General features: G+C 32.7%; 1 protein-coding gene across 1 annotated transcript in view; it reads left to right on the forward strand.

The window, feature by feature from the left end:
• Positions 1-26738, forward strand: part of NaCP60E (Na channel protein 60E) — a 213991-nt gene that overhangs the window by 77326 nt on the left and 109927 nt on the right. The window contains exon 2 of the mRNA XM_088226406.1: positions 9310-9530. Within this exon, the coding sequence (XP_088082532.1) occupies positions 9310-9530 (221 nt within the window). The remainder of the gene's footprint in view (positions 1-9309; positions 9531-26738) is intronic.

Below are 26738 nucleotides of genomic sequence, written 5' to 3' on the forward strand. Positions count from 1 at the left end.
AAGTTAGAAATATAAATATGAAATATTTTTTTTTTTAATTGAATCGGCATTCACTTCGTAACACTTCATTATAGATTATTATGAAAATAAAACTTTGTTATCAGTGTTACACAATTTTATTCTTTTACAAGAACACAACTATAGTTTCGGGAGAGCACTCCTCCCATCGACGGGTGATATAAATCCGTGGCGGCCTCCGTGGTGTAGTGGTCAAGACGCTTGACTCACGCACGGAAGGTTCCGGGTTCGATTCCCGGTGAGAACACAAAAATTAAAAATGTGATTTTTCTCAAGCCTGGTTGTTCTGTAGTGTAATTCACCACTGTAATTGGGCTTCCTGGCCTGTTGTGGTGCAAAAAAAATGAAATGAAATGAAATGAAATAAAACCTCCTGTTTTAAAACCTGTTTTATATCACCCGTCGATGGGAGGAGTGCTCTCCCGAAACTATAGTTGTGTTCTTGTAAAAGAATAAAATTGTGTAACACTGATAACAAAGTTTTATTTTCATAATAATTTATAATGAAATAAATTGTTCATAGTTATTATTACGTCTCTTTTATGGTTTTTTGTAGACAGAAATCAAGAAATTATTTTTATGGTTAAACGATCTGTAGTTATTTGAACTTTAATTTTGTATGATATTTCAAATTGAAAATGAATTAACATCTTGATTTGTTACAACAGAGAAGGAAAACATTTTTGAGAGGAGAATATGGAAGTCTAGGCATTTACAAGGCTTGACCCTAGCTGGTTAAAGTGGCCACTTTACACACTGAGTTACATTCGCCATTCTGCTCATGCTTAAACATCCAGATTTTCTCACCTCTTCCATTTGTTGACGTGTGTGAAGTAAAAGAGCTGAAACCTTTATCGTGTTGGTGGTAAACTTCCTACTAGGCAACGCCTGAAAGCAATTTTTATACCTCTTATACCGGTTTATTTAATGAACAATGTTCTGATTTTGTCCAAATGTTTGTTTGACATGCTAAATTTCTTCTCGAGGGAGTTATTTAGATCTGAATTAATTACAACAGAGAGGTAAAACATTTTTGAGAAGGGAATATGTTTACAATTGCCGGCCTTAAATGAGAGACATCTTAAGGCCTCGGTAACTGGTTGCCAGCAGTAAACAAAGGATATCGGGCTTAAAAAAGAGACTGTCGGCCATAATCGGCTAATTTTGGCTTTTTAGAGCTTCGTTTAGTCATTCATACTTGTCGATTCGTGCGACAGAGACAACGCTCTAAGAAGCCAAAGTTGACCGGTTATGACTGACAGTCTCTTTCTCAGCCCGAAGCCTCTAATTTACCGCCAGCAACTGGTAGCCGGCAGTGTAGAGACAAAAGTCCTGAATTGAAATGTTTAAATATTGCTTTTCTTTAATATGAATATGCCCTTGAATATTTCCTTCAACCGGTAATACACTTTAAACTATTTATTGTGCTACGGCTCCCTCAAAAACAATGAGTGAAGTTACCGTTTCGGATGCATGTAGCCGGCGCAGCGCGCCGCGCGGCGCGCCGCGCCGGCTACTTGTATCGACGGCCCGCTCGGGGCGACCGTGAAGGTTAACTTTGGGTATATATATAACTGTGTTTTTTGTAACTTTAAGTATTTTTCTTGAAGTAAAAGTAATAATTGATTTATTGTTGCATTTTTATTGACCAAAATAATTGTGAAAACTTACTAATAATGCTGTCATCAAAAACACCATTTTTAAAACACTAAAAATAGCATAATTAAATTTCAAATACTCCTAAAGTATGTTATTAAGCTGAGTCAAGGCATGAAAAAGTTCTCAACATATCATCGCATCATTAAAATTTGTTAGAGATATAACCACTTTGTGGGATTATTTTCGGTTTTAAAGATATTACATTTTTCTTTATATGTGCCCGCGTAAAAAATAACGAAATTGAACTTACTATTGCCTTAACCCGCAAACTTCTATTATAACTCTTACACGAAGAATATGATCTTAGTGCATGAATCAGAAATAATAAGATATTTTGTCATACCAATAGGACAAGTAATGTTCGAATAGGCTTTCGTTGCCAACAACAAAGAAATTAAGAAGGTTAGATTGAGTCACAAAAAACTTATCGTGTTTGTATGAATTATGGTTTAATTAAATACGTATGAATGGCATCTGATCCCTTTATTTATTTTTAGCGGAAAGTGCCTAAAAAAGCAGCAAAAAATATCCAATTAGTATAAAAACATTTTTAAAATCAAAATAAATTGAGTTGAATCAACGAAATTATATTTTATTTGCTGGTACATCTCTAAACTGTCACTTCGAGTCATTTAAAATCCTACAAGTCTGATTTGGTTTTTTGTCCAACTAGATTGATCAAATCGTATCCTGTGTGTCATTGGCGGCCTCCGTGGTGTAGTGGTTAAGATGCTTGACTCACGCACGGAAGGTTCCGGGTTCGATTCCCGGTGAGAACACAAAAATTAAAAATGTGATTTTTCTCAAGCCTGGGTGCTCTGTGATGTAATTCACCACAGTAACTAGGCCTCCTGGCCTGTTGTGGTGCAAAAAAAAAAAAAAAAGTTAAAAATCTCTGTCGCACGAGTCCGGTATCTAGACACAATGATACACGTGAATGAAAGTTCTACAAAGTGTAAGTTAGCCGATCATGGCTAACAGTCTCTTTCTTAATTTTTTTATTATTTTATTTTATTCCAGTAAAATGGCTATATAATGCAGAGCCTATTCTATCATATAAACATGAACATAATTATAAATACAAACATAAATATAACAATAAACATAAAATAAAATTTAACCTTAAGCCCGAGTGCTTTATTTACTGCCGAATACGTTTTTAGACAAGCTCATTTTTGGTGTAAATGTTATTCATTTTTGAAAATAGTTGGCTTCTTGTAAATCCAAGTAAAAACTATTTTAAAATCCACCAACAAAGTATTCAACGAAAAACCCTAGTACACTTTGGCAATAAAACTCCTTGACTTGTGGAAAAAATAGTAACACGCACGTAAAATATTAACCCGGCGCGCGGCGCGGCCATATACTCGAGTGTTCATAAAAGCTATACTACTGTCTCACTTTATTGCCTTTAAGAATATATAAATATACCTAGATAAATTGCTTTGTAGTGTGTTACAGTTTTAGAACGTTTACTTAGCAAAATACTACACATATTTAAAATAATTGTAATAGGATTTTTTTTTTAATTAATAATTTATTAAATATATTATATTTTGTTACCAGGGAATCTATTTAAGCAACTTAAACTTAAAAAGTCGGTAAGTGGTTATATACTAATATTTACTAACATTAGTTAAGATGTTTGACCACAAAGGTAATGCTTTAAACATAAATAATATCCATAAAATAACTTAATTGGAATGTTATGTACAAGTATTTCATAAACTACATACATAATATATTATGTACATGAGCGTACGTAGCTATTCCTTTTAATATATGTGTAACTGTGTACCAGCAATATCTCGGGAGGGTATTAGATCAACGTCACAGGGAACCTCATAAGCTTTAATAGCAAAAGCTCCTCGGGATTACCTACCATTGGAGCTTGTTACAATAAAACAAATCAATAAACTAACAGTTATAAAAGCACCTGTTCGAAATACTCCGCAGCTAACCTTATTTTTTTAATCTACTGAGGTGGTTTTCTGAATCTTTTCTATCCCCTAGAACTCTCTAGGGGATAGAAATTATTACTCAATCAATTTTGGGAATTTTATTTTTTGCAATGGATTTTTTTGCATTTTTGAATTTTCAGGTAGCTTGAATATTTACACATACTTTTAAGTTTGTAAGTGACAATTTTTGATGGAAGTTCATTGTAATTTATTATAGAAATAAAATACGAGTAATACTTTAATCCACAAATTTGGAATATCCAGTGACCGGTTTCATCGCTTTCGCGACAACTTCGAGACTGGTGTCTTTATTAAGTGATGCTAGTAGTACTAGTACTTCAAAACGTCAAAATATACACAATAAGTTTCTTTTAGTTACCTTTTTTCCCGAAAAAGTATTTTCAGCAGTGCTTATTCCGTTTGTCTTCCATGTTTGAGATTCCAGGTTCAGTTCCTGATGAAGTTTTTATATGTTTTTTTACAAACGTCATCCTCCCTACCTTGACTCCCAAAGAACAAAGCTGACCATCTTACCTTCTTTAACGTAGTATGGTAATACGTCCCAATTGACCTACCAATACGATGCCCTATGCACCGCCGATTGCAAAAAAAAACTCTCGTAATAATTAAATGTGGTAAGTGAACAAAAAGACACGTCATTTAACATTTTTGTATTCAAAACAGTTGCGTCACAGCACCTAATATGAACAACAAAATACCTTTTAAGACAGTCAATGAATGGGCCGAGCATTGAATCGATTGTCCGTACTGTCGCACGCCAAATCCTGGTTCCCCGGTTGGCTGAAATAATAAACACGCTGTGACGTCACAAAACGTCGGTCGTTTCGTTTTTAAATCGATATTTAATGCGGAAACAGCAATAGGGTGGTTAGCACTAGTGGATATGTGTGTGTGCGTGATGTAGGCATGTAGTCAGGTAAGGTCTGTATTCGCGTGGTGAAAATAGATTTACAACATGCACGAGCCTAAAGTTGAGGTGATTGAAAAACAATGCCGTGTATCGAGCGTTCTTGTTTGTTTAATTCCATGTCTTAATTAGAGACTTTGTATCTACATACTACTTTTTTTATTTATATCAGGAGATTTGATATGAGACTCCTACGTTTTATTTGAGGTAGTAATTGAAAAAACCTGCACAAACCTGTCTGTGAAATACAGCCAGATTCCTGAACTGGAGGTTTTAACTCTTACAAACTCCTAAAAATAAATCGAACTGAGAATCGATTAGAGCTTATGTTTAAAACGCCTGAGGTCTCGGTTTTGATTCCCGGCGGAGGGATTTTTCATAGCCTCTGGACTAAATCTGAAGCGTGCGACTGATTATCTTGCCTTCATATATCAATGATAGAAATCCACTGCAAATGGAGTGCTAGTGCAATATCTACTTGATTTTATTTAATAAGTAATCCGATTCGATTTATATTATTTATTAAAAATTCTTGATCGAATTCCGTGGTAATTAAGCGATAAATTATAGTTTCGTATTAGTTATAAATTAAAATACTTAGGACACTTCCAAAAAATTAACCCTTTCACCCTCTAACGGGCATCTTCAGGCTGGTAAACAGCATACGGAGTTAACACTTTGTATCCCGGAGTCGTGTAAACACGTGATTATATAACCATGCGTTTTGTCCCGGTCCCGTGTTTTCACGTGGTTTACCAGCTGGTTTACTAGCTGAAAAAGTGCATTTTATTGACATCTAGTGACTTTTATTATTACTTTTTCCCTGCTGGTAAACCACGTGAAAACGCGGGACCGGGACACAACGCATGGTTATATAATCACGTGTACATAATTATTTATGTGCAAAACAAAAGAACGGTGTTAGTTAATTATTGAAATAAAAAATTCTCGTATTATTTTTATCTGTTCCGTACTTGAATCGTAAAGTCATTGGCCAATTAATCGGTTGGTTTGTAGACATGCGTAGTTTAACGTTATAAGCTAAAATAAATCACGACAAAGTTGAATAACCAGTTCATTTCTAGGTTTATTATATAGACATTATACTCGGAGTCCTCAACACTACCACGAGAGCATAACTGGGCCTCAATTATAGACGCTACCTCGGTATGTTCTACCTACTTGTCATATCGACATCATATGATCGAAACAAACCAATGGATGCCCGCGACGATTTAGTCCGCGTTCTTTACGTCATTAACATTTCAAATAGTTCTCATTTATATTCTAAATAAGCTTCTGTGATAAAAAGTGCTCACTTTAAAGCGATTGTAAACTCGAATGAGTCCCAATTCAAGCAAAAAATGCTCGCTTGAACATGATTTTTACATAACTTTTGACAATTACAAGGACAGTATGCCTGCCTTTATCTACCGAGCGATTACAAAGCCGACTCGATACGTACTCTCCGGATGATAATAAAACAGACGGAAAAAATAAAATAACTAATCATTTTTCTATAGTGGCACTATTTTTTGCATCTAGCCACTCGATTCCGAAACTGAGAGTTATGTCAGAATTTAATTCGACTTCAAAATTTACTTATTTCTCTCTCATATTTTTAATAGGCATTTCAGAAAAAAAGTGCCAACCTCAGAAGGATCAAAAATTTTAATAAATCGTACTTAAAGGTAAAATTGCTCGTTAGAACAAAATTTTTATCACTTTTAATGCGTAGATAAACGTATCGAAGGATCCAAGACCCGTCGATACAAACCGATGTACTTACATCAAAACTTGATGGTGGGAGGATCGGTAGCGTATCTTAGTAATCGGTCGGGAGAATTTTTTCTTAAACTATGACGTCATACTGAAACTATGTCATTTTAGTGCGTTGATATGTGTACCGTGACGCACGCTTCCCCTTGTTTCATATCGATGTACCTACCCAAAACTTTAAAACTTGAAGGTGGGGGGTCGGTAGTGTATCTTTGTTATCGCTAGACAAAATTTATCTTCAACTTTACTGTCAAGGTATGAGGTTTTTATCTCCCCATCATAATCAAGGCCCTGGAATCAAATATATTGAAGAACGAAAAAATCCCCAGCTGAAAACATTTTATCAACAAAAATAATCAGACTTTATATGAAGGTCAATTTAACGCGGGGCAGGTCTGATTTCGCATTGAATTTCCTTACAAAGTCCGCTCGATTTTCACTTCTACGCCGACACCTGCCCTCAGCCCGCATTGGCCTTTGCGGGCCGAGCTCATATCCGAAATGACTCAGCCCCACCGACGTCACACGGCAAAAAATGAGAACCCAGTCGATTAACCCCTCCGGGTATACATTATACGAGTACACGTGTCGGTGCGTATTCGGGAACTTGCGAACTAATGCGACAAGTTTGAAGTGTGGTGGAAAAGGCCAGAAAAAACCTTATCTCAAACCTATTTATTATTCCACGTAGCGAGATTCTTGATCAGTTCACTTCGGTTATTTATTACGAGTCTTTAAAGTACCTAGTTCAGACGTACCGATCCCCGATATTTAAAATTAAACAACATTCAATAAATACTTTTTTTGCCAAATAAGTTCACGTTGTATTACAATTTTAAACAGTTGGCTCTGAATATAGGTCCAGACGAATCCACGAACTTACCTAAACTCCACACACTTCAAATTCGCGGGAACATGGCTGACGTCATTTTTCTGTAGAAAATATTAAATAATTTGGTCGATGGTCCGAAGCATTTATTACTAATAAATTTAAGAGTCCCAGTAGAACAGACTTTTCACTACAAAAGACATTTTTTTCACAAAATCTTATCGATTGAATTAATCTTCAACTTATCGAGAAATATAACCCCACTTTACCTTAGGCCTACTGCGTGGTAACCAAATGCTCTGACTGCTACATCCAGAGACGAACTTTTTTTTAACGTTACATGAATAAAATATTCTATTTTTTATTACAGTATACTATATAATACTTGAACATAAAATGTTTTTTTTTATTTGGACATCTGAAATATTGAAATCTAGGTTTCAGTTAATATCTTTATATATATAATTCTTCTGTAAGTGTGATGTCACTGAATTTTTTTTTTCTTCTGAGGTGCGCGACTTAGGCGTCATTTTCGACCAAAAATTATCCTTCATTAGTCACATTAACAACATAACTAGTAAATCTCTGAAAATGTTGGGATTCGTGTTACGTGTGACTAATGAATTCAAAAACATAGGCACTTTGAAGTTGATGTATACTTCTTTAGTGAGAAGTCAGTTAGAGTACAACTCGACAATTTGGACTCCTTACTACAATTGTCATCAAAATTCTCTGGAAAGGGTCCAAAAAAATTCTTAAGATACATAAATTTTAAACTTGGAATTAGTCATGAATTTTTAAATTACGATTTTTTACTAAAAACATTAAATTTGCTTAAACTTAACGATAGAAGAAAAATTATAGACCTGTTAAATTTGTATAAAATTGTGCATTCTATATGGGATTGCCCAGAACTTTTGTCACTCGTCAACTTTAGGGTGCCTGGAAGGATAACTAGGCGGGTGCCACCGTTTTGCAGTAGTAACTCACGCACAGTGTATGATTGTAATGCCGTATTGAGCCGACTTCATGAACTCGGCAATAGTTGTTCCCACATATCGGATATATTTAATGTGGGGTATTGTTCTTATAGAACAAACCTTATAAACTTTTTCAAAGATGAGCAGTAATCATATTTAATGTAGTTACTTCATATATGATTTTCTGTTTTTTTTTTTTTTATATATATTTTTAATATATTTTTATTATAAACCTTATTATGTTTAAAATTTGATTAACTTTTTATATTAATTTTTAAAGTTCTCGTATACTTTTTATTTCAAACTTTTGTTTTATTTAAACTTTTTTTTTTTAAATATTATGTTATATAATTTTTAGGCTTGATTATTGTTCCTTAGTTTTGAGTGCAAATATGTAGTTTAAAAAATATCAAACCTTATATGTTTATATTATAAATTTGTAAAAGGCAATTATGCCGTGTATGTTAATAAATAAATAAATAAACGGCTTTACCGATTAACGTTCAGTTTTTAGCTTAATGTAGATCCTTGCGCTGAGCATGTTCGTAGATACTAAAATTTTCAATCCTAATATATAAAAATAAAGTTAGGAGCACGATTATTTTTATATTGACCTACCAGGGTTGCATTCGACGAGAATGCATACATACAAAAAATTTAAGGATGTTGTTTTTTTGTTTTAAAAAAAAGTTTTTTGAATGTTTACAAACAACGTTCGCTTTTTATGAATCCCAATCAGATTATTTCCTTACATTCCTTATAATTTCTTAACATTTATTTCTTTTTACTAGATTTTTGGCAATACTTAATAATATTAACAGACACTCGATACATTTTTGAAAATTGCATACCTTAATAGAGTGCACCTCTGTTGGTGAGAAGAGCAGAGTTTGAATTTTGCAAAAAAAAAACTATATTTGAAAATTCATTATTTTATGTTTTGGAATTCAACCATAAACAAGTACTTAGGTACCTACATATCTATGAAAAGGCTCTTTTCAAGGTAATTGCAGGCAAGCCAACGTTCGGGCAGTACAACGTCTGTTAAAATTAAATAACATAAAAATAATGATTATGTTTATGTCATTTAATTTTTTATCCCAATATCTCTATAAAATTAAAAATATTAAAACAGCTCGTTTATTTTTTTTTCAGATTCGTCTTCCTTGCCATCTACACAGCTGAGATGATCATCAAATCTATCGCTAAGGGCTTCATACTGAACAAATACACTTACTTGCGGAACCCGTGGAACTGGCTAGATTTTGTGGTCATCACGTCGGGATACGCTACTATAGGGATGGAGGTCGGTAACTTGGCTGGTCTCCGGACATTCAGGGTACTGAGAGCCTTAAAAACGGTCTCCATCATGCCAGGTAAGCCCGACATTCAACTTACCTATACATAGAATAGAAATGACTTCCACAGTTAGAGATGAACAAACTTTTTGTTCGGATGAATCCAAACTTCTTCACACCATTTTTTTGAAACTTGAATCATTCGTTATGTTTTTTAAAAAAACAGCCATTTTACATTGAGTAAACTACTGTATTAAATAATATTGATCACTGTTTAATAATACATTATATACCAATATAAATATAAAGATAAATGAAACATCTTCGCAAGAAAAATGCGAGAAACTAAGAAAACAAGAGAGAAATTGTTATATTTGACTGTTGTTCAATAAAATTACGAAGGAATCGATACTAGAGTTATTGTTAACTAGCTTTTACCCGCAGATATTAGGAAGAAATTATTTAGGTAATTAATTAGTTGTGTCGTTTATTAATAAGAGTTGTTATTTATCCTTAAGGATTTTTGCGATAGAATGATATATTTTATCGGGATTGAAAGAAGCTTGATCGTCCAACTATCGCTATGAAAGAAATACGATGATCCGTGGTTCTATAGTGACGTAGCATCTTTATTGTGTTTACAATTCCAAAAACCTGCCACAAAACTCAAAAGGAAAGCAAACCAAACTAAGCATTGATAAAACAAGTCATGTGTCTTTTTTAATTTTTTAATTTGTTAATAGAGTATTAAACTAAGCCAAAAAAAATTACATATCTTATTATCAGTGCTGTGATTTTTTAATGTTTTGTATTTCTGAAATTACTCCGCGTGTGACGTCAGAGGTTGTTCTCTGTTAGTTCTTCCCATTGGTTCGTTTACGGTAAGCCAACCGGTTATCCTTCACAGCTCTCACAACATTGGTTGGTTTATATGAACCAGTGACGTCAATCAAAGTAGTGCGTTTTTATTGAAATATATATTTTTTTTTTCGTACATTTTCAAGAAACTTTGCCGTACAATTTAATGCTATAACTTTTACCGCTCGCCAGAAAACATTTTTCGTATCTTATTTCCCGTAAAGCTGAAGTTCCTTATTCTAAAAATTTTAAGAATTGATTTCAAATTGACTCTTTTTGACATCCGCTTACTCATTTACAAATAATGTTGCTCATTTTTACTTTATCTCATATTTTTTTAAGTGTAGCTTTTTTTAAATTTTCGGAGAAAAAATCGAGTAGCTTATTTCACTTCCTATCTATCAGTGCAAAAAATCAACTCGTTAGGTCACTTCGTTTAGACGTGAAGGACACACAAACAAGCAAACAAACACACTTTCGAATTTATAATATTAGGTATAAATCAACTTGAGTAAAACCTAGTAATTTCACACGTATACATGTTGTTTTTTTTTTAAAGAAATATTTGCGTTCTTATGATTTACCGAAATATTTCGTTTTGATGGCCATTTTCAACGAGTTGTAAGTAACTCACTATTAGAAAATGGAATCAAGTTGGGGTAATGTGGGATCCGAACCACAGACCTTTGGTCCGTGAGTCCGAGACACTAGTCACATGACCACAACCCGATTACAATGACATTAGACAGTTAAATCTCAACTTAATTATATTTGCGCAGATTATATCTGCATCCTCATCTTAAAGTCAAAGAAAAGCATCTAGGTTCATTGGTGAATTAAAAATGACCCCTGAATATTTAAACCCGAATGAAAAATATGCTCTTAATATTGTTCAATCCAAAACACTACCTTAGTTCTTGTATGTTCAATAGACCATTCTACAAATTTTACATAAGACATTTTATTTGTTATAAAGTCAAATAAGTAAAATTAGTAAGTGGAGATTACTCAAAAATGTCAAAAACACTATTTAATAACGGAAAAAATAATGATTCTTTAGCTACATGGACGCGTATTAAGATAATGAACATTGATTTATTTAATTTTATGTATTTATTTAATTTTACAATACGCCCAAGGGGCAATTACAAAAAAGTATACAGGTAAGTTCAAACATAGTGAGTAATAATTTAAAAAATAAACAACGCTTTTTTGTATACATGTAAAAACAATAAAAAGCATACTGCCATGCAAAATAAAAGGTGAAACTTTACATAGTAAAAAAGAAAAATATATATATGGATAGAAGAAAAGTAGTTGAATTAAAAAGCAAATTGTAAATACTTGTTTAGAATTTAAACAAAAAAAATAAATACATTTACTAAAAAAAATGGTATTAACAAATTAACGTTAAAATCAAATATTAAACATAAGTTTACAGTAAGTATATATAAGATAATAACATATTGACATTCATAACTCAATTTAAAAAAATGGTATATTGAACATACAAGAACTAGGGTAGAAAAAACAACTAGGTGCGTTTAATTTATTTATTTGTTTATAAGGTAATAAAAAAATAATTAAAATAATCAAGTCATTTGCCTAATATTCAGCCATATTCATTTTCTATTTTTTATGTAAATTGATATTTTTGTTTCAGTTATAATTTTCAATTTACTTGCGCGCATAAAATAACTGAAGAGCCAATTATTCATTCCGAGTAGGGAACGTACGTCACACCATCCTCTGACCTAATTATAAAAACACCCATCTGTCAGAAACATTTCGTATTTTTTATCGTAAACAGTTTTTACAGCTCCTGAAACGGCATAAATTATCATCAAACAATATGTACTTTAGAAATTGTACCGACAGAATCGTTTTGATAGAAACGGTATGAATCCCTTTCAAATAATAAATAATGTCCTACCTATGTTTGTACTGTTGTTTTTGTCCGTTTTTTAAGGGTAAAATTTTACTGTGTTTAATGCAGTGGATGTTTTTAAATCTGGAATTAATTTCACAGTTATAACGAAAGCTAAACGAAAAAAAAGCAGAGAAATTATTTAAATCATTTAAAAATTAATTAGATTAACAGATTAAACAGAGATGGCGATCATTTTTGAAAAGACCATATAAAAGTCTAGGCATTTACAGGGCTTTTGACCTTCCATTAGCTGTTTTAAGTGGCCTCTTTACTCACTGTGTAACATTCATCATTTTTCCTATGTTACATAAAATAATGTTAGATAATTACTTTGTTTGTATATCGTTTTAATTCAATTTTATTTTATTTTTATAGTTATTTATTTCAAACTCTTAATACAAAAAAAATAGTAGATCTATTGCAATAAGCAATACCTTCCGGCCATCCAAAATACAGACCACATTTGTTGCAACAGAGAGGTAAAACATTTTGAAAAGGGAAAACGGTAGTCTAGGCATTTACAAGGGTTATCACCCGTCATTGTTTGGTTTAAGTTACTACTTTACACACTTTGTAACATTCACTATTCTGCATATGTTTAAACATCCACATTTCTTCAACTCTTTCATCTGTTGACTTTTGTGAAGTAACAAAGCTGAAACCTTTATCATCTGTGAACTCTGCAAATGTCTAGACTACCATATTCTCTTATATTATTTATTGTTTCAGCATTTACTTTGTGGAGAAATATTTTGAATTTATTTAAAATAAAATACTTTGTAAATTTACCACACAAGAGTTTAACACATTAAAACACGTCTTTTTTCGGGTAATCAGTATTACCCATCCTCAGGTGTAAATATATTATAAGTTTATGTTTACACCTGAGGATGGGTAATACTGACTACCCGAAACTAGTCGTGTTTTAATGTAAATTTACAAAGTGTTTTATTTGAAATAAATACCATATTCTCTTCTCAAAATGCTTTGTTTCGACGTTTCGGCTGCCATTGCGGCTACTCGCAATGGTAGCCGAAACGTCGGAACAAATTCAACACACACGGTATCACTTAAAAAAGAAACTCATTTATAAAAGTGACCGTGGAAACCTTCGCATCTACTCGGACCTTTAGTTCGGAAGTCCACAATGCTACCACAACTCAATTCCAAGTTAAATAGATATTTACATTTTATACATTAAATACCCTGTATTTCTTTTTTTATATTTATTATGACATAATTTTTTATTTGTCTATTTATCTCAGAAAATACACGTGAGATACATTTTACGGTCACATTCGTCCGTTTTTATTTTCCGGATATAAAAATGTAGCATTCATCTTTTTCCCCTGGCTCCTCTCCCCGTCCCCTTTACAAACTCCTTACCCGCTCCCGCATCCTATGCATTCCTTACATCATCATTTAAAATGTTTCTAAATTATTTTCAAATACCCATTTTCATACTCGTATGTAGGTACTCGTGGTAGCACTATCTGACAAACAGCTGCGAAAAATATTTTTTCAACCCTTGACCAACACCCGCCTGTTTTGTTTGGTTTAAAGATATCGCTTATAGTAATAAGCCCGCTAATGTCTTTACATTTCGAACAAAAATTGAAGAATAAATCAATTAAACAGATTTTATAAAAGCAAGATGATCTCGAGTCTAACACTTTACTGAAATATTGCATTTGAATCTTACAAGAAATCGAATCCGGGACCTCTCTTTTCCACATCAGTTTTCTGATTTTTTACACTGGATGAGTCAACTTGAAAACGCTTATCAAAGGTTCTGGTTTAATATCAGACACAGAACTGTTTTTTTTTGTCCGGTTAAGATAAATTTCTATCGTTTCATATATATTATCTCAATTGTTTTGATAGCATTCCGAAAAAAGAATTACAAAATAAAAAACTGATCTCAGAAACTTAATACGGCAGTAAAATTGTTGAAAAAAAATTTTGTTCAAAATTTGCTCTGAGTATAGAAACTGAAATTATAAAGTTACCCATTTCTCGACAGAAACGAAGGAAATATTATTTTATAGATATCCTAATCTTGCTTAAGTAGTTATAGGGGAATTTAGAAATTTATGCGTTTATAGGACTTTTGACCTGTTCCTTGGGGAAACCTTAATCTTTAGTTAATCTAAATCTAAAGTTTCAGCGCGATACGTATAGTGTTGTAGCTACAGCGAATTGTCAAAGTTTACTAATTATTTGAACAACGGAATTAAACCCAGAAAATTTTCACGCAGTAATTTTTTACGACTTGCGAAGACGATTATCTCAACAAGAATGCCTCGCCGAGTGGCTTCTGTTTTTGACAATGAAGCATCACAATTATAAATTTTCATTGCTATAGCCAATTCAAACGTGGACGGGAGTCTTAGCGATGATCCAAGGACAGGTGCATTAAAAACCGCAGTCACCCAGAAAAACGTCGATGCTATGGGCAACCCCAGAAAGGAAAATCAGCATGTGATATATTGCAAGATTGAAGCATTGGGAATTTCAATTTTAAAAAATTGTATGATGAATTGTGTCTAAAAAAATGGTTTTCCGTTGGATGTCGCATCTTTTGACCGAATAACAAAAATTAGCTAAAGTCACTTGGTGTCAAAAAACTATAGACCGCTTCAACGCAAGAAACTCTAAAATTGTTTACAGCATCTTCAGTAGTGATGGATTGTGGATATGCGCATTTGAACCCAAAAATAAACGCCAATCATCTGTTTGGGTGTTTCGAGGTGAAGAAAAGCCGACAAAAGTTATTCGTTCTCGAAGTGTCTCTAAAAAGATGGTCGCAACATTTGTCTCAAAAGCGGGTCATAGAGCAATAATTCCTTTGCTTGAACAAAGAACTGTTTCTGCCAATCTGTATACAAACATTTGTTTGCCGGAAGTCATCGCTGAGCTTCAAAAAACCAACCCTGAACGACGAATCATTCTCCACCGAGATAATACACGTTCGCATACAGCTCGCGAGAAAACTGAATTTTTAGAGCAACAAAATGCCGAATCGCTAGACCATCCTCCGTTTAGTCCCGACCTAAGTCCCAAAAAATTTTCTAATTTTCCGAAAATCAAGAACAAGCTGCGCGGTCAAAGGTTCCAGTCGCCGGAAGAAGCAGTAGACGCTTTCAAAAGCGTTATTTTGACTGTACTAACAAACGAGTGGAATAACTGCTTCCAGAGTTGGTTCTAGCGCATGCAAAAATGTGTTAATCTTCTTGGAGAATACTTCGAAAAACTTTAAAAGCTATCTACCGTTTTAGTCCAACTCCATATGCGAAACTTAAAAGACAACCCTCGTATTGACAATTCTGCGCAACGTTGTGATTTCTGTGATTTCCCCAATTTTCCGAAGTTGTATGGGCACATTTTTATCTAGTTATATCGGACTTCCTTTCGCATTATTCGGCGCTACTTTAAAGGCAACATCTGTCGAGTTTTATTCTAATTTTTATCTACCAATATTCTTTATTTGAGCAATTTGTCGAGTTATCTGGTTTCTCTGTAAATTTTAAATGTGTTTTTTTGTATTACGTACTCATCTTTTTGTATTTTCTCATCGAGTACTTAAGTATGTACTATGCTCATTTTGTTTTTCTATATTCATTTTATTTTGAAAAATAGTTTAACTATGTATTATTCTGCGTTTCTTAGTATTTAGTCATTATTTGTATATATTTGATACTAAATTTTTTTATTTTTGTTTCATCAGTTAGTTTTGTACATATTTTATTATTGAATAATAAAAAGACAAAGGCATTCAAGGGATCCTGAGGGAGGGAGTCGACGTATCTTGTCGGCCTCTGTACATACGTCCTCCCCCCCCCCTTATTCATCTGCATAGAATTTGTATTCCTCGGGAATATTTTTTCCAGCTTTCCTCTACGCGCAGCTGCCAGAGAGTCCGCCGACGGCTGCGGGTGGATGGTGGGCTTTTGGATCCCCTCGATGTATTCTTTATTTAAGCGTCAAGTAAAATGAAAAAACGCCAGCTTTGACTAGATATTAAATACAAGTACTTGAATTTTAATACAACTTTGCTGTTAACTACGTTAAAATATGTTTTCATTCTTATGTGATGTCCCGATATTTTAATTTTGTAAACCTCGCTGCGTTAAAAAAATCTTCGTCAAATGTATATCTCATTTGAGATAAAATAAAATTTAGACGCAACGCGCAACAATTATTGTAAGTTGCGTCTAAATTTTAGGTCGCGCGTCGCTTCGACTTACCGTCAAAAAGTTCTATTCTGTAGCGAGGAAAACCGAAAAATGTTTGGATCAAAAATATTGCCGTTAATATGTAAATGGCATTTCAATTGCTGACTCTAAATTTCACGTCGCTGTGGATAACCGTTAAAAAATTATATTTTATACTAAATAATAGCGAGGAAGGCCGAGAAAAATTTGTTTCAAAAACAGCGTGGTTTATCCAGAAATGGCATTTTAAATGCTTAATTTAAGTTTCACGTCTCTACAGCTTAATGTAAAAAAAATCATACCTTTTGCGAGGAAGATCGAGAAAATGTCGGTTCGTAAATAAAACAGTTGAACTAAAAATTGCGTCATAAATGACGTATTCAAATTTCTCGTCGCTTCGGCTTACCGTTTTGGAGGAGATGCTGCGACAAACAAACAGACTGACTAACGTAAACATGTATTTAATATATATTCATAACTTAATACAGATGCATTACTTAAAATACATTATAAAGTTCACTAATTTATCCATATTTATTTCTTTAATCCTTCATTAATTCGAGTGAGATTCATTCGCATTATTTCACCCGCTTTTCCAAAAATACCTTCCAATTTTATTCTTTCTCAGACCAGTCAGTTGAGTTGAGAATATTTTGTGTGCAAAATATTTGTATACAAACACCATTAAAATAATGTTCGCCCTCTCTATCGTAATATCTACCGCTCTTTATAAACTCTCCGTGCGAATAAATGCACCAGGTACTAGACTTTTACGAAATGTTATTTTATAATTTATTCAACGCGAGTGTTTAAATTCAAAATGGCCACTGTATTTCGCAAATATATCATTTATAACATTGACAATACAAAACAAACTCTGAATTATGTTACCATACCGTTTAAAACTCCCACTAAATGGTAGAGAATCGAAATACACAATGCATTTGAGACAAAGCAAAATCGCGGCTGCGGAAAATAAAAATATGAAATGTTTTTTGATTTTGCGGATATGGCTACCCTCCGCCGAGCCTGGAGTACTATGGTATTGTACTCGTGTGATTCCAGACTTGTATTCGCTATACTAAAGAGTTTCGCGTCCTTCTGCGCGAACAATACGCCTTTTTTCATTACATTTAGTACAGAACGATACCCGAGGTGATTTGTCAATTTAATTGGACTCAAAACTGCTTGGGGTTTTTATTTTTAAAGCTGAATTTTCAAATAAACCGACTTGTTTATTGAGTTTAAAAGCTTATGTTTTTATCTCTGGAAAATAAAAAAGTACAAATGCGACCATAAAATTTATCTCATTTGTGTTTTGTTTGTTCTCTGTGCGGGTGGAGAATACAGTTCTGTTTGAAATAGAATCAGAACTCTGGACGAGTGTTTTCAACTCGATCGTTGCTCTCAGATAATAATCCTGAAAACGGAAACTGAGCGGGGATAAGTCCGCCTCGTAGCGTAGGTGTTGACGAGTTCACCTACCATGCTTGAAGTCCTAGATTCAAATCTTGATAGGTCGGAGAGAAATCTTGGTTTTAAACATACTTTTACACAGCAATATTTCATTGTTTCTGGACTAGCACCTAAAGCGCAGTGGCGAGCCGTGATTTATTTTATAGGTAATCTACAAAAAATGATAATTAAATTGTACCGATATATAATATGTAAGTAATGTAATTATAAAATACTATTTTTTTCTGTGGTTCTGTGAAAATCAACTCAAACAGTAAATATTATAAATATTTTATTTTTACCAAAAGCAACTTAGTAGATTTAATTCAATAATTTAAAGTGTTTTTGAAAAATTTATAATTATTTCATAAAACTAATTATAATTTATTATAAAATCACATCTACAAACACCTGAATCCCTTTTCAATTGTGTCATTAGCCGAGAAAATTGATTCCAATGATTTTGTTCTTCAAATCGTAATATAAGTGAATGGATTTTGTGACAGTTTTCGTTGAATTTTTCCCTCGGCCACGTTTCTGCCCGATTAAACGTTAATTCTCTTTTGTTGGCACATTTCTTCTATAATTTCTCGAACAATAGCCGATGACAAGGAATAAACGATTTTATACAATTCACAATGAAACTTTCCTCTTTGTTCCTCACTCAATCAAAACCGAGCCAGATTGTTCGTCCACCTACAGATGGAACTAACTTGCTCGTATATAAGGCCTTACAATATGCGAATTCTTTCGCTTTTGTTAATGTATTCTCTTTTTTAGTTTAAATGAAATGCTGGGAAAGATTTTAAGGGTTGTTTTGACCTTTACTCCGCTACCCCCTACTTAAATATCCGCTTCACAAAGCCATACTGAAATGTACCTAGTTTATCAGCCATGCGTAACGATCTGCCCGAGAAAAGAAACGTACAATATTGGAATATTTACTGGCGACCGTATTTGTTGGCTTTAATATGCTAAATTCTATCATGTTTTACTGTATTTTTTGTTTATTTATACATCTGAAAGGTTTTGAAAATACAGTAATTTATCTCTTGCGGTTTTACGATTGTACGTGTATTACAAACGTGGCATTTGAACATACCCTCTTCAGAAATTAGATAAAAAAGTACGTACGTTTAACCGAAATTCTGTGCTGCCAATAAACGTAATTCGTCGTCATGGTATGATTTGTACTATTTTTAGTTTCCATGCTTTTACGAAGTTACTTAGAATTAAGGAATGTATTTATCCAATATTCAGATCTCAATCTTTATGCTCATGTAAATGAGATGTATGCAAAATCTCATTCTATGTGGTACTATAAGTTTAGATATTGATATTCGCATCAAAGTTTTTACCATTTAGCTTGTTAAATCAAAATAAGATATTCACATTAAAATTAGTATTTGGGTATAATATTAGACTCGAAAATGCAAATAACCCACTAAGCCTCTATTTTGAGGCCTGTCAGCAGGTGGGATAGAGGGGATATGGAAAGAGGTAATGAAAAATACACCACAACACCCAGACCAATTGAGAAAAAAATGTTTCTTGGATTTTTTTCTTGCAACTGGCGGGAATCGATCCCGCGACGCCAGTTTCACAGATAGCCGTCTAACCAACTGCACCACGGTGCCTACCACTATTGCAGAATTCAAATTTAAAACTATAATTATCCCAAATATAGATTACTGCTCTTCAGTGTGATTTTAGCCAATGACAAAAATTTAAAGAAATTGGAAATACTTAAAAATAGAGCCATGAGAATAGTGCTAAAAAAAATGTAGGTATATTAATGTAGAAAAAATACGAAAAAAACTCAATTGGATATCAATAAAAAAAATGTGCTTGTTTTATATTAAAATTGTTACAATCGAATACCCAAATACTTCATAAATAAAATAGTGTTTAGTAAAACATTTCGTTAGCATATTACGAGAAATAAGGAAAGAATAATGCTGCCATTTTAAAAAAAAACAGAAGCTCAACATTGCATTTTGTATAATGGCTCGAAAATGTATGAAGAGATGCCTGAATGTATGAGAAAGAAAAAAAGTTTGAATGAATTAAAAAATAAATGTTGTAATAACTGTAAGATTATGTAATTAATTAATGTAATTAAAATAAGTGTAAATATTAGTTCATATGCTATGGAATATAAAGTAATTTACGATTTAAAAAAAAAAAATATTCCTTTAAATTATTACTGTTGATTTATTTACTATTATTATCTTAATTTATTGCAATAGAAGAATAAAATATTTTTGAGAAGGGAATATAGAAGTCTAGGCATTTACAAGGTTCGTGAACTGCCATTGGCTGATTAAAGTGGCCCCTTTACACACTGTACTATTTACTATTCTGCCTATGTTGAAATATCCACATTTTCTAAACTCTTCTATCTGTTGACTTTTGTAAAGTAAAAGAGCTGACACCTTTATTTATGTGAGTCAGATTCGTCTGGCTGAATTGTTTCACCTACTAGTAACGCCGGAAAACACTTTTCAATATGTATGCATCTTTTATACCAGTTAGTTTAATCAACAATGTTTTGAATAGGTCCAAATCTTTGTAAATCCTGCAGTTCATCTAGCAGTCTACAAACATTCGGACACACTGGTTGCGAACTATGCGGGTGTGCATTTGTCGATTATTGTTTGACTTCAATATCCTTTACCCACAACAACTGTTCACCTCTCACCTCCAGTATCCCTTGATAACCCGCCACAGCAAGACGTCGTGTCTTGTATATTTTTTCGCCAAACGTGTTCCGCGTCCTCATTTGTTTCCACCAACCACCAGTGTTCAGTCCCTGTCCGGGCGCCTCCTGTCCTAGTGTTGGTGCCGCTCGCAATTGACCAGTCGGACAGCAATTCCATCAAGAACGAACCGGGTTAGTAACTTCCATTCTTGATCCATTTCATTTGTTGGAGTTGTGACAGATTGACATTGCATACCTCATATCGAAGATATTCATTTATTTATGTATTAAAATTAAAAAATACAGTCCACTATATCGTAGAAGCCCTAGAGCTTCGCCCCCGCTATTTCTCGCCCCGCACCCGCGTGGGAATTCGTTTTCCCGCCACATCCTAAACATTTTTACTACTTTTATGTATACTTGGTGGCAAAAATAGATTAACGGAATACTTCATATTCATTTACTATTACTCTTATCAATTATGTTGACGTCTGTGAAGTTAAGAGATGGAAGAATCGAACGAATATAGACTTTTTAATATAGGCCGAATGGTGAATGTTACAAAGTGTGTAAAGTGGCTACTTAAACCAGCCAACGACAGGTCATAAGCCCTATGTTCTCTTCTCTGTCCTTCGTGTTCTTCGTCTCTGTTGCAATATGACAATATTAACAGCTCCCAAAGAGGTTTAATTGTCTACGAAAATTTGGACAAACTCATAACATTTTTGACTATTATCAATGTTTGCTCCTTACAAATTAAACTATATTTATATTTATTTAATTTTTCTGTACATGTGATGTCACTGAACTCCTCCTAAACGGCTCAGCCGATTTACGTGTGGTTTTCATTGAAATGTAGATCTTTGCGCTGCGCGTGTTCGTAAATATTAAAATTTTTAATCTAATCTGTAAAAAAAGTTAGAAGCATAAATCTTTTTTCATCGACCTACTAAAATTGCATTCGACATTATGTGTTTAAAAAGTTTGTTTTTAAATGTTTACAAACAAAAATTGCTTTTATGGATCCTTATCAGGTTTTTCCCTTACATTCCTCGTAATTTCTTCCCATTTATTACTTTTTGCTTGATTTTTGGTAAAATTAAAATAATATTAACTTGCATTCAATACATTTTTTTAAATCGCATTTATGATTAATGTGCACCCCTGTTGGTGAAAAGAAACGAGTTCGACATTTGCAAAAAGAATTCTATATTTGATAATTATTATTTTTATTTTTGGGATTTAATCATAAACAAGTACCTGCTTATCAATGAAAAGTCTTTTTCCAAGATAATAACAGGCAAGCCAACGTTCTGGCAGGACAATGTCTGTCAGGCCCGCTAGAATTGATAAAATCCGCTTTATTATTCATGTTGAAGTTAAGAGATGAGATATTTGTTCGCCATAGTGGGCACGCTAGGAAAATATTGTCTACTTTAATACACTTGCTTGAAGATCTATGAAGTAATATATATTTTCATCTCTTTCAACTCCGAAGGGCTGAAGAATGCGGAAGTCGTTTTATATTCTACGTGGCTTCTCAAGAGGAAGTTCTCGGCGCGAGATATTTTAATATCTTAGTCTACTGCTGCAAAACACCATATAGATTATAAACTTCCGCATCTCGTAGTGGTTTTCTACTCGAAACAAATAGCAAACTTAACCAATAAACATCGATCATTTCCCAAAGGTACTTTAAATGTACCCGTTAGAGTTATGTAGCGAATGAAAATAATATTCTTTTAGTTTTATAAGTTTTTAATGTTATTATTTTATTTGGATTGTTATTTTTAATTCAGTTGTTATTTTTGATACAGTATAACATACAATTACAACTTTTTAAGTATTTAATGTTATTTCTTGTATTTGAATTGTTTTTTTTTAATTAACTTTATTAAAATGAATTATTTTTTTTATTTTTTACTATTAATTTATTAGTATACACGGCACGAAGTGCCTTTTACTTTACAAAAAATATATATTGTGTGGAAATAAACACTTCAATACAGTAGATAAAAGAGAAAAAAAGCATAAAAAGGAATATAAAAAATAAAAAGTACGAAAAATGTTTTAGAATTTATTTTTTAAAAGCTATTTTTTTAAAAAAAGGACAGGTGCGTATATCTTTAATAATAATTACATTGAACAAAAAAACACTAAACTATAAAATCGAAGTTACGAAGAAAAAAATTTATTTTTTTTATTTGAAAATAAGAATCCAATAAACATAAAATATATGTTCACTAAAATATACAAAAACTAGAAAAAAAGTCAAGAGAAAGCAATTAAAATTTGAAAAATATAGTATAGGTTAATAAATAACTATAGCTTGACAAATGTAAGTTACAGTTCACCATCTTTGAAATAATTCAAAAGAGTTGATTTATATAAACTACACTTTATGTTAAATATATCAGCAACGTCAGAATAGTTATTGCCGAGTACATGTAATTATGTCATTATTCAAATTTACTTTATATTTTAATAACAATGTTTTGAGTATGTCCGAATATTTGTAGACAGGCTGGATCTCCTTCTTAGGGAGACACTAAAATCTAAATTCGTTTTAACAGAGAGGGAAAACATTTTTGAGAAGTAAATATGGAAGTTTAGGCATTTACAGGGCTTATGACTTGTCATTGGCTGGTTTAAGTAGCTGCACTGTGTAACATACACCATTCTGCTTTTGTTTATAGTTTGCTGTTAATTTTTATGGCTTAACACGGAACAGCCTAAAAAGCCATAATATTATATGTTAGTGAACATGTATACAAATGTAATATAAAATGAATAAATAATTTAATTAAAATACAATAAACCTTTTTTAAAATATAATTTAATGACTTACCATCGTATGATAATTTAATGTACACAATTAATCTACAACTCTAGTTCACGTAAGAATGTCCCGGTGTTGACGAAATTATTATTTTACTGCGCATAACCTTTGCATTTTATTAATTAATTATCGCTCAGCTTCGGTGAGTCACATTATTGCTATCGGTCGGACTGCAATAATTTTTCCTTCCTTTTCCAGCTAAACCTTTTATTGTCAAATGGATCATTTTATTTCGCTCTATAAGAAAAATAAAAAAAGATCAGGTGAAATTACTTTAATATTAGAATTTACATGTTTATTAATAGTTATTATATGAGAAATAGACATTAATGCTAATTCAATTATTTTATGAATTATTATAAGTAAATCTCACATCCGGCCCTGGCAGTTCTGGTAATGAACGCGCGTAAAATCTCCTGCCCCGGAAGAGTCCCAGGTTAGATTCCCCTTAATGCATGTTTCATATTTTCTGAGTTGTGCTGTGTAATTGGCAACCCTTTATTTATTAACAAGATAGTTGTACAGCGCTGTTCTGGGCTAGTTAATATTTTACTGCATTACACCTACCTGCTTTTGTACGATCAATGTCATAAAATATACCTATATTTGTGTTTTAAAAAAAAACATATTTAAGAAATTGAAAACTAGGATCTCTATATTTCGAAAACCAAGGCAATATCAGAATTGTTCTTTCAAACTGGTATCGGAGTTGTCTCAATTAAAAAAAAAATGTATACATAGGAAAATCGCACATTACTCTCATCAATAGAAAAAGACAGAACGCAAAAATTATTGAGTAATCCGGCATAAGAGGGTTAAAAATATTCATTGTGAGGGGGTATATGGCGTGACGATGCGTAACTCGTAGGTCATTCTTACGTGAGTTATAGATTATATTATTTTTCTATGTTCATGTGTTTTTAAACATAAAAATACAAAACAGAGTAAAAAGAATCACGAATTGAGTCGAAAAGTTCAATAAAATTATATACTTTTTCAATGCATTAATATTCATAAAATATTTATTTATTGTCAGTTTGTTAAGACATGAATAAACTATTGAATTTGTAGCCATTGTCATCTCCTACGTCTTCTAGTTTTTATTTTTATTTGACTGTAAGAGATTCAACCATAAATACCTTTGTTTTCTTATATTTTATGAATCTCAATGTATACCATCATTCAACGAGATCTTAACAGATAATAACTTATTGAAATTTTATTTATGGTCTTGCCTAAAAATTTGTTTCGCTAAATAATTCGTCACACTTCTTATTAAAGGGTGTGTACCAGAACGAGAGTAGAGCTTTACTGAAAAATTAAGTAATGATAGTAATTTATTTAGACGGAGGTTTTCTTTCCTAAAAATTTCTTCAACAACAACAACATTTTTATCATTCGTCTTTTCAAATTTGATGAAGATTTTTTTTCCACTAACTTTTCCCAGTAAATTAATCGAGGAAGCAACACAGTTACTTTATTTATTAAGAAAAAATACATTTATATTATAAACATCGTCATATCTAGCATTTTTTAGCGGCTTTGTCACTTTTCCAAATGTTTGTGTTCATTTTGTAAGTAATCAATTTTTACGTAAAAATATGCCTTAATATTAAATAAATAAATCACTTTTTTTTATTCAAAGCACAACATACTTCGGGTAAACTGAATTTCCCATCATCAGGCCGGGATAATAAAGAAATAAAGGAGGGTGAAATAATATTAAAACCACCATTTAAGAAATATTTCATATCGACCTTGCCAGGAATCCTTCCCGGAACCGCATCAACCCTGGTTAGTGAATACGCCAACCACTGCACTTTTAGGTGGATTATTTTTCACGATTTTCGCATGACAGTACAGACGTCGGAGGACGGAGGCATATCGAAAGCGACAAATATGAGATTAGCCAGAACTGAAGTATTTTCTATTTCATTTTATGGAGCGGAAACATGGACAATACGGGCAAAAGAACTCAACATTATAGATGCCTTTGAGATGTGGTGCTGGAGGCGTATGGTAAGAATACCCTGGACCCCCAGACGCACCGATACTTCCATTTTTCAGGCACTGAAGTTGACGGACAGACTCTCGTCGATACTGATGAGTTCTCCGATTTTCGGTTCACCTCGCAAGGAGAGAGAAACAACGCCCGTAGAAGCTTGTTGCGGCCGGCAGCGCAGAGGGAAGAAGAGGACGACAGAGGTCTTCCATGCGCTGGTCAGACTGTATTGCGGTGTCGAGAATGCGAAAGAGCGGTCGCGATGCTCAGGCATGAGAGACCGACAAGGAAGACCCGAGAGTAGCCATTGAGTCGAAACCAACCGTCCAGAGTTCTGGTTCACAGAGAACTGAATTCATCTTCTTCCGTCAAATTAACTCAAATACAATTTCCGTCTAGATATATGTACAATGAAGTATAGATTACTATATTATTTATCATCTTCCGGTAGCCATAAAGAACTCCACATGTGCCAATGTGTTTAAGAAAAATGTTTGCAATTGGCTGCTGCATATCGATAGGGACGAAATCTACAATCTTTTTGAAGCTCGAGAATAGAAAGAAATTAATTTTTTGCTTTCCTCCCCTTGTTTTATTCGCTTATTATATACCTTGATATTTTAATGATTCTTTTTTGTATTATTTATTTAAGTACTCAGTCTTATTTGGCATATTATTTATTACTTTAATTTCTTACTCTATAAACCATATCTAAATAAACTATTATGAAAATAAAACTTTGTTATTAGTGTTACACAATTTTTGTTCTTTTACAAGAACACTACTTTAGTTTCGGGAGAGCACTCCTCCCATCGACGGGTGATAAAAAACTCGATAGAGTTATATAAAACTCAATAGAGTTTTATATCACCCGTCGATGGGAGGAGTGCTCTCCCGAAACTGTTGTAGTGTTCTTGTAAAATAATAAGAATTTTGTAGCACTAAAAACAAAGTTTTATTGTCATAATAATTTATAATGAAGTGTTACAAAGTGAATGCCGATTCAATTAACAATATCATATCTCAATAAATTATCATTCCAATTATGTTTTTGTACATTTTTCTATTGATTTCAATAATTCTGTTATTTTGTATATTCGTTTATGTACGCAACTAAATTTTTACAATTTACATTATTTTTTATGTTATTTTCTTTGGAATTCTTATATTTATTGTTTTATTCTTTAATTTTTACGCTTTATTTTTCTGGATTTTTATTCGACTGCATGTCACGTTATTATAATATAATCTGTTTTACTATAATATGATTTTTTAATCTTGTTAATT

This window comes from Micrasema longulum, unplaced genomic scaffold, assembly GCF_059751315.1.
Source record: "Micrasema longulum isolate JH-2025_06_02 unplaced genomic scaffold, ASM5975131v1 h1tg000429l, whole genome shotgun sequence".
Classification (NCBI taxonomy): Eukaryota; Metazoa; Arthropoda; class Insecta; order Trichoptera; family Brachycentridae; genus Micrasema; species Micrasema longulum.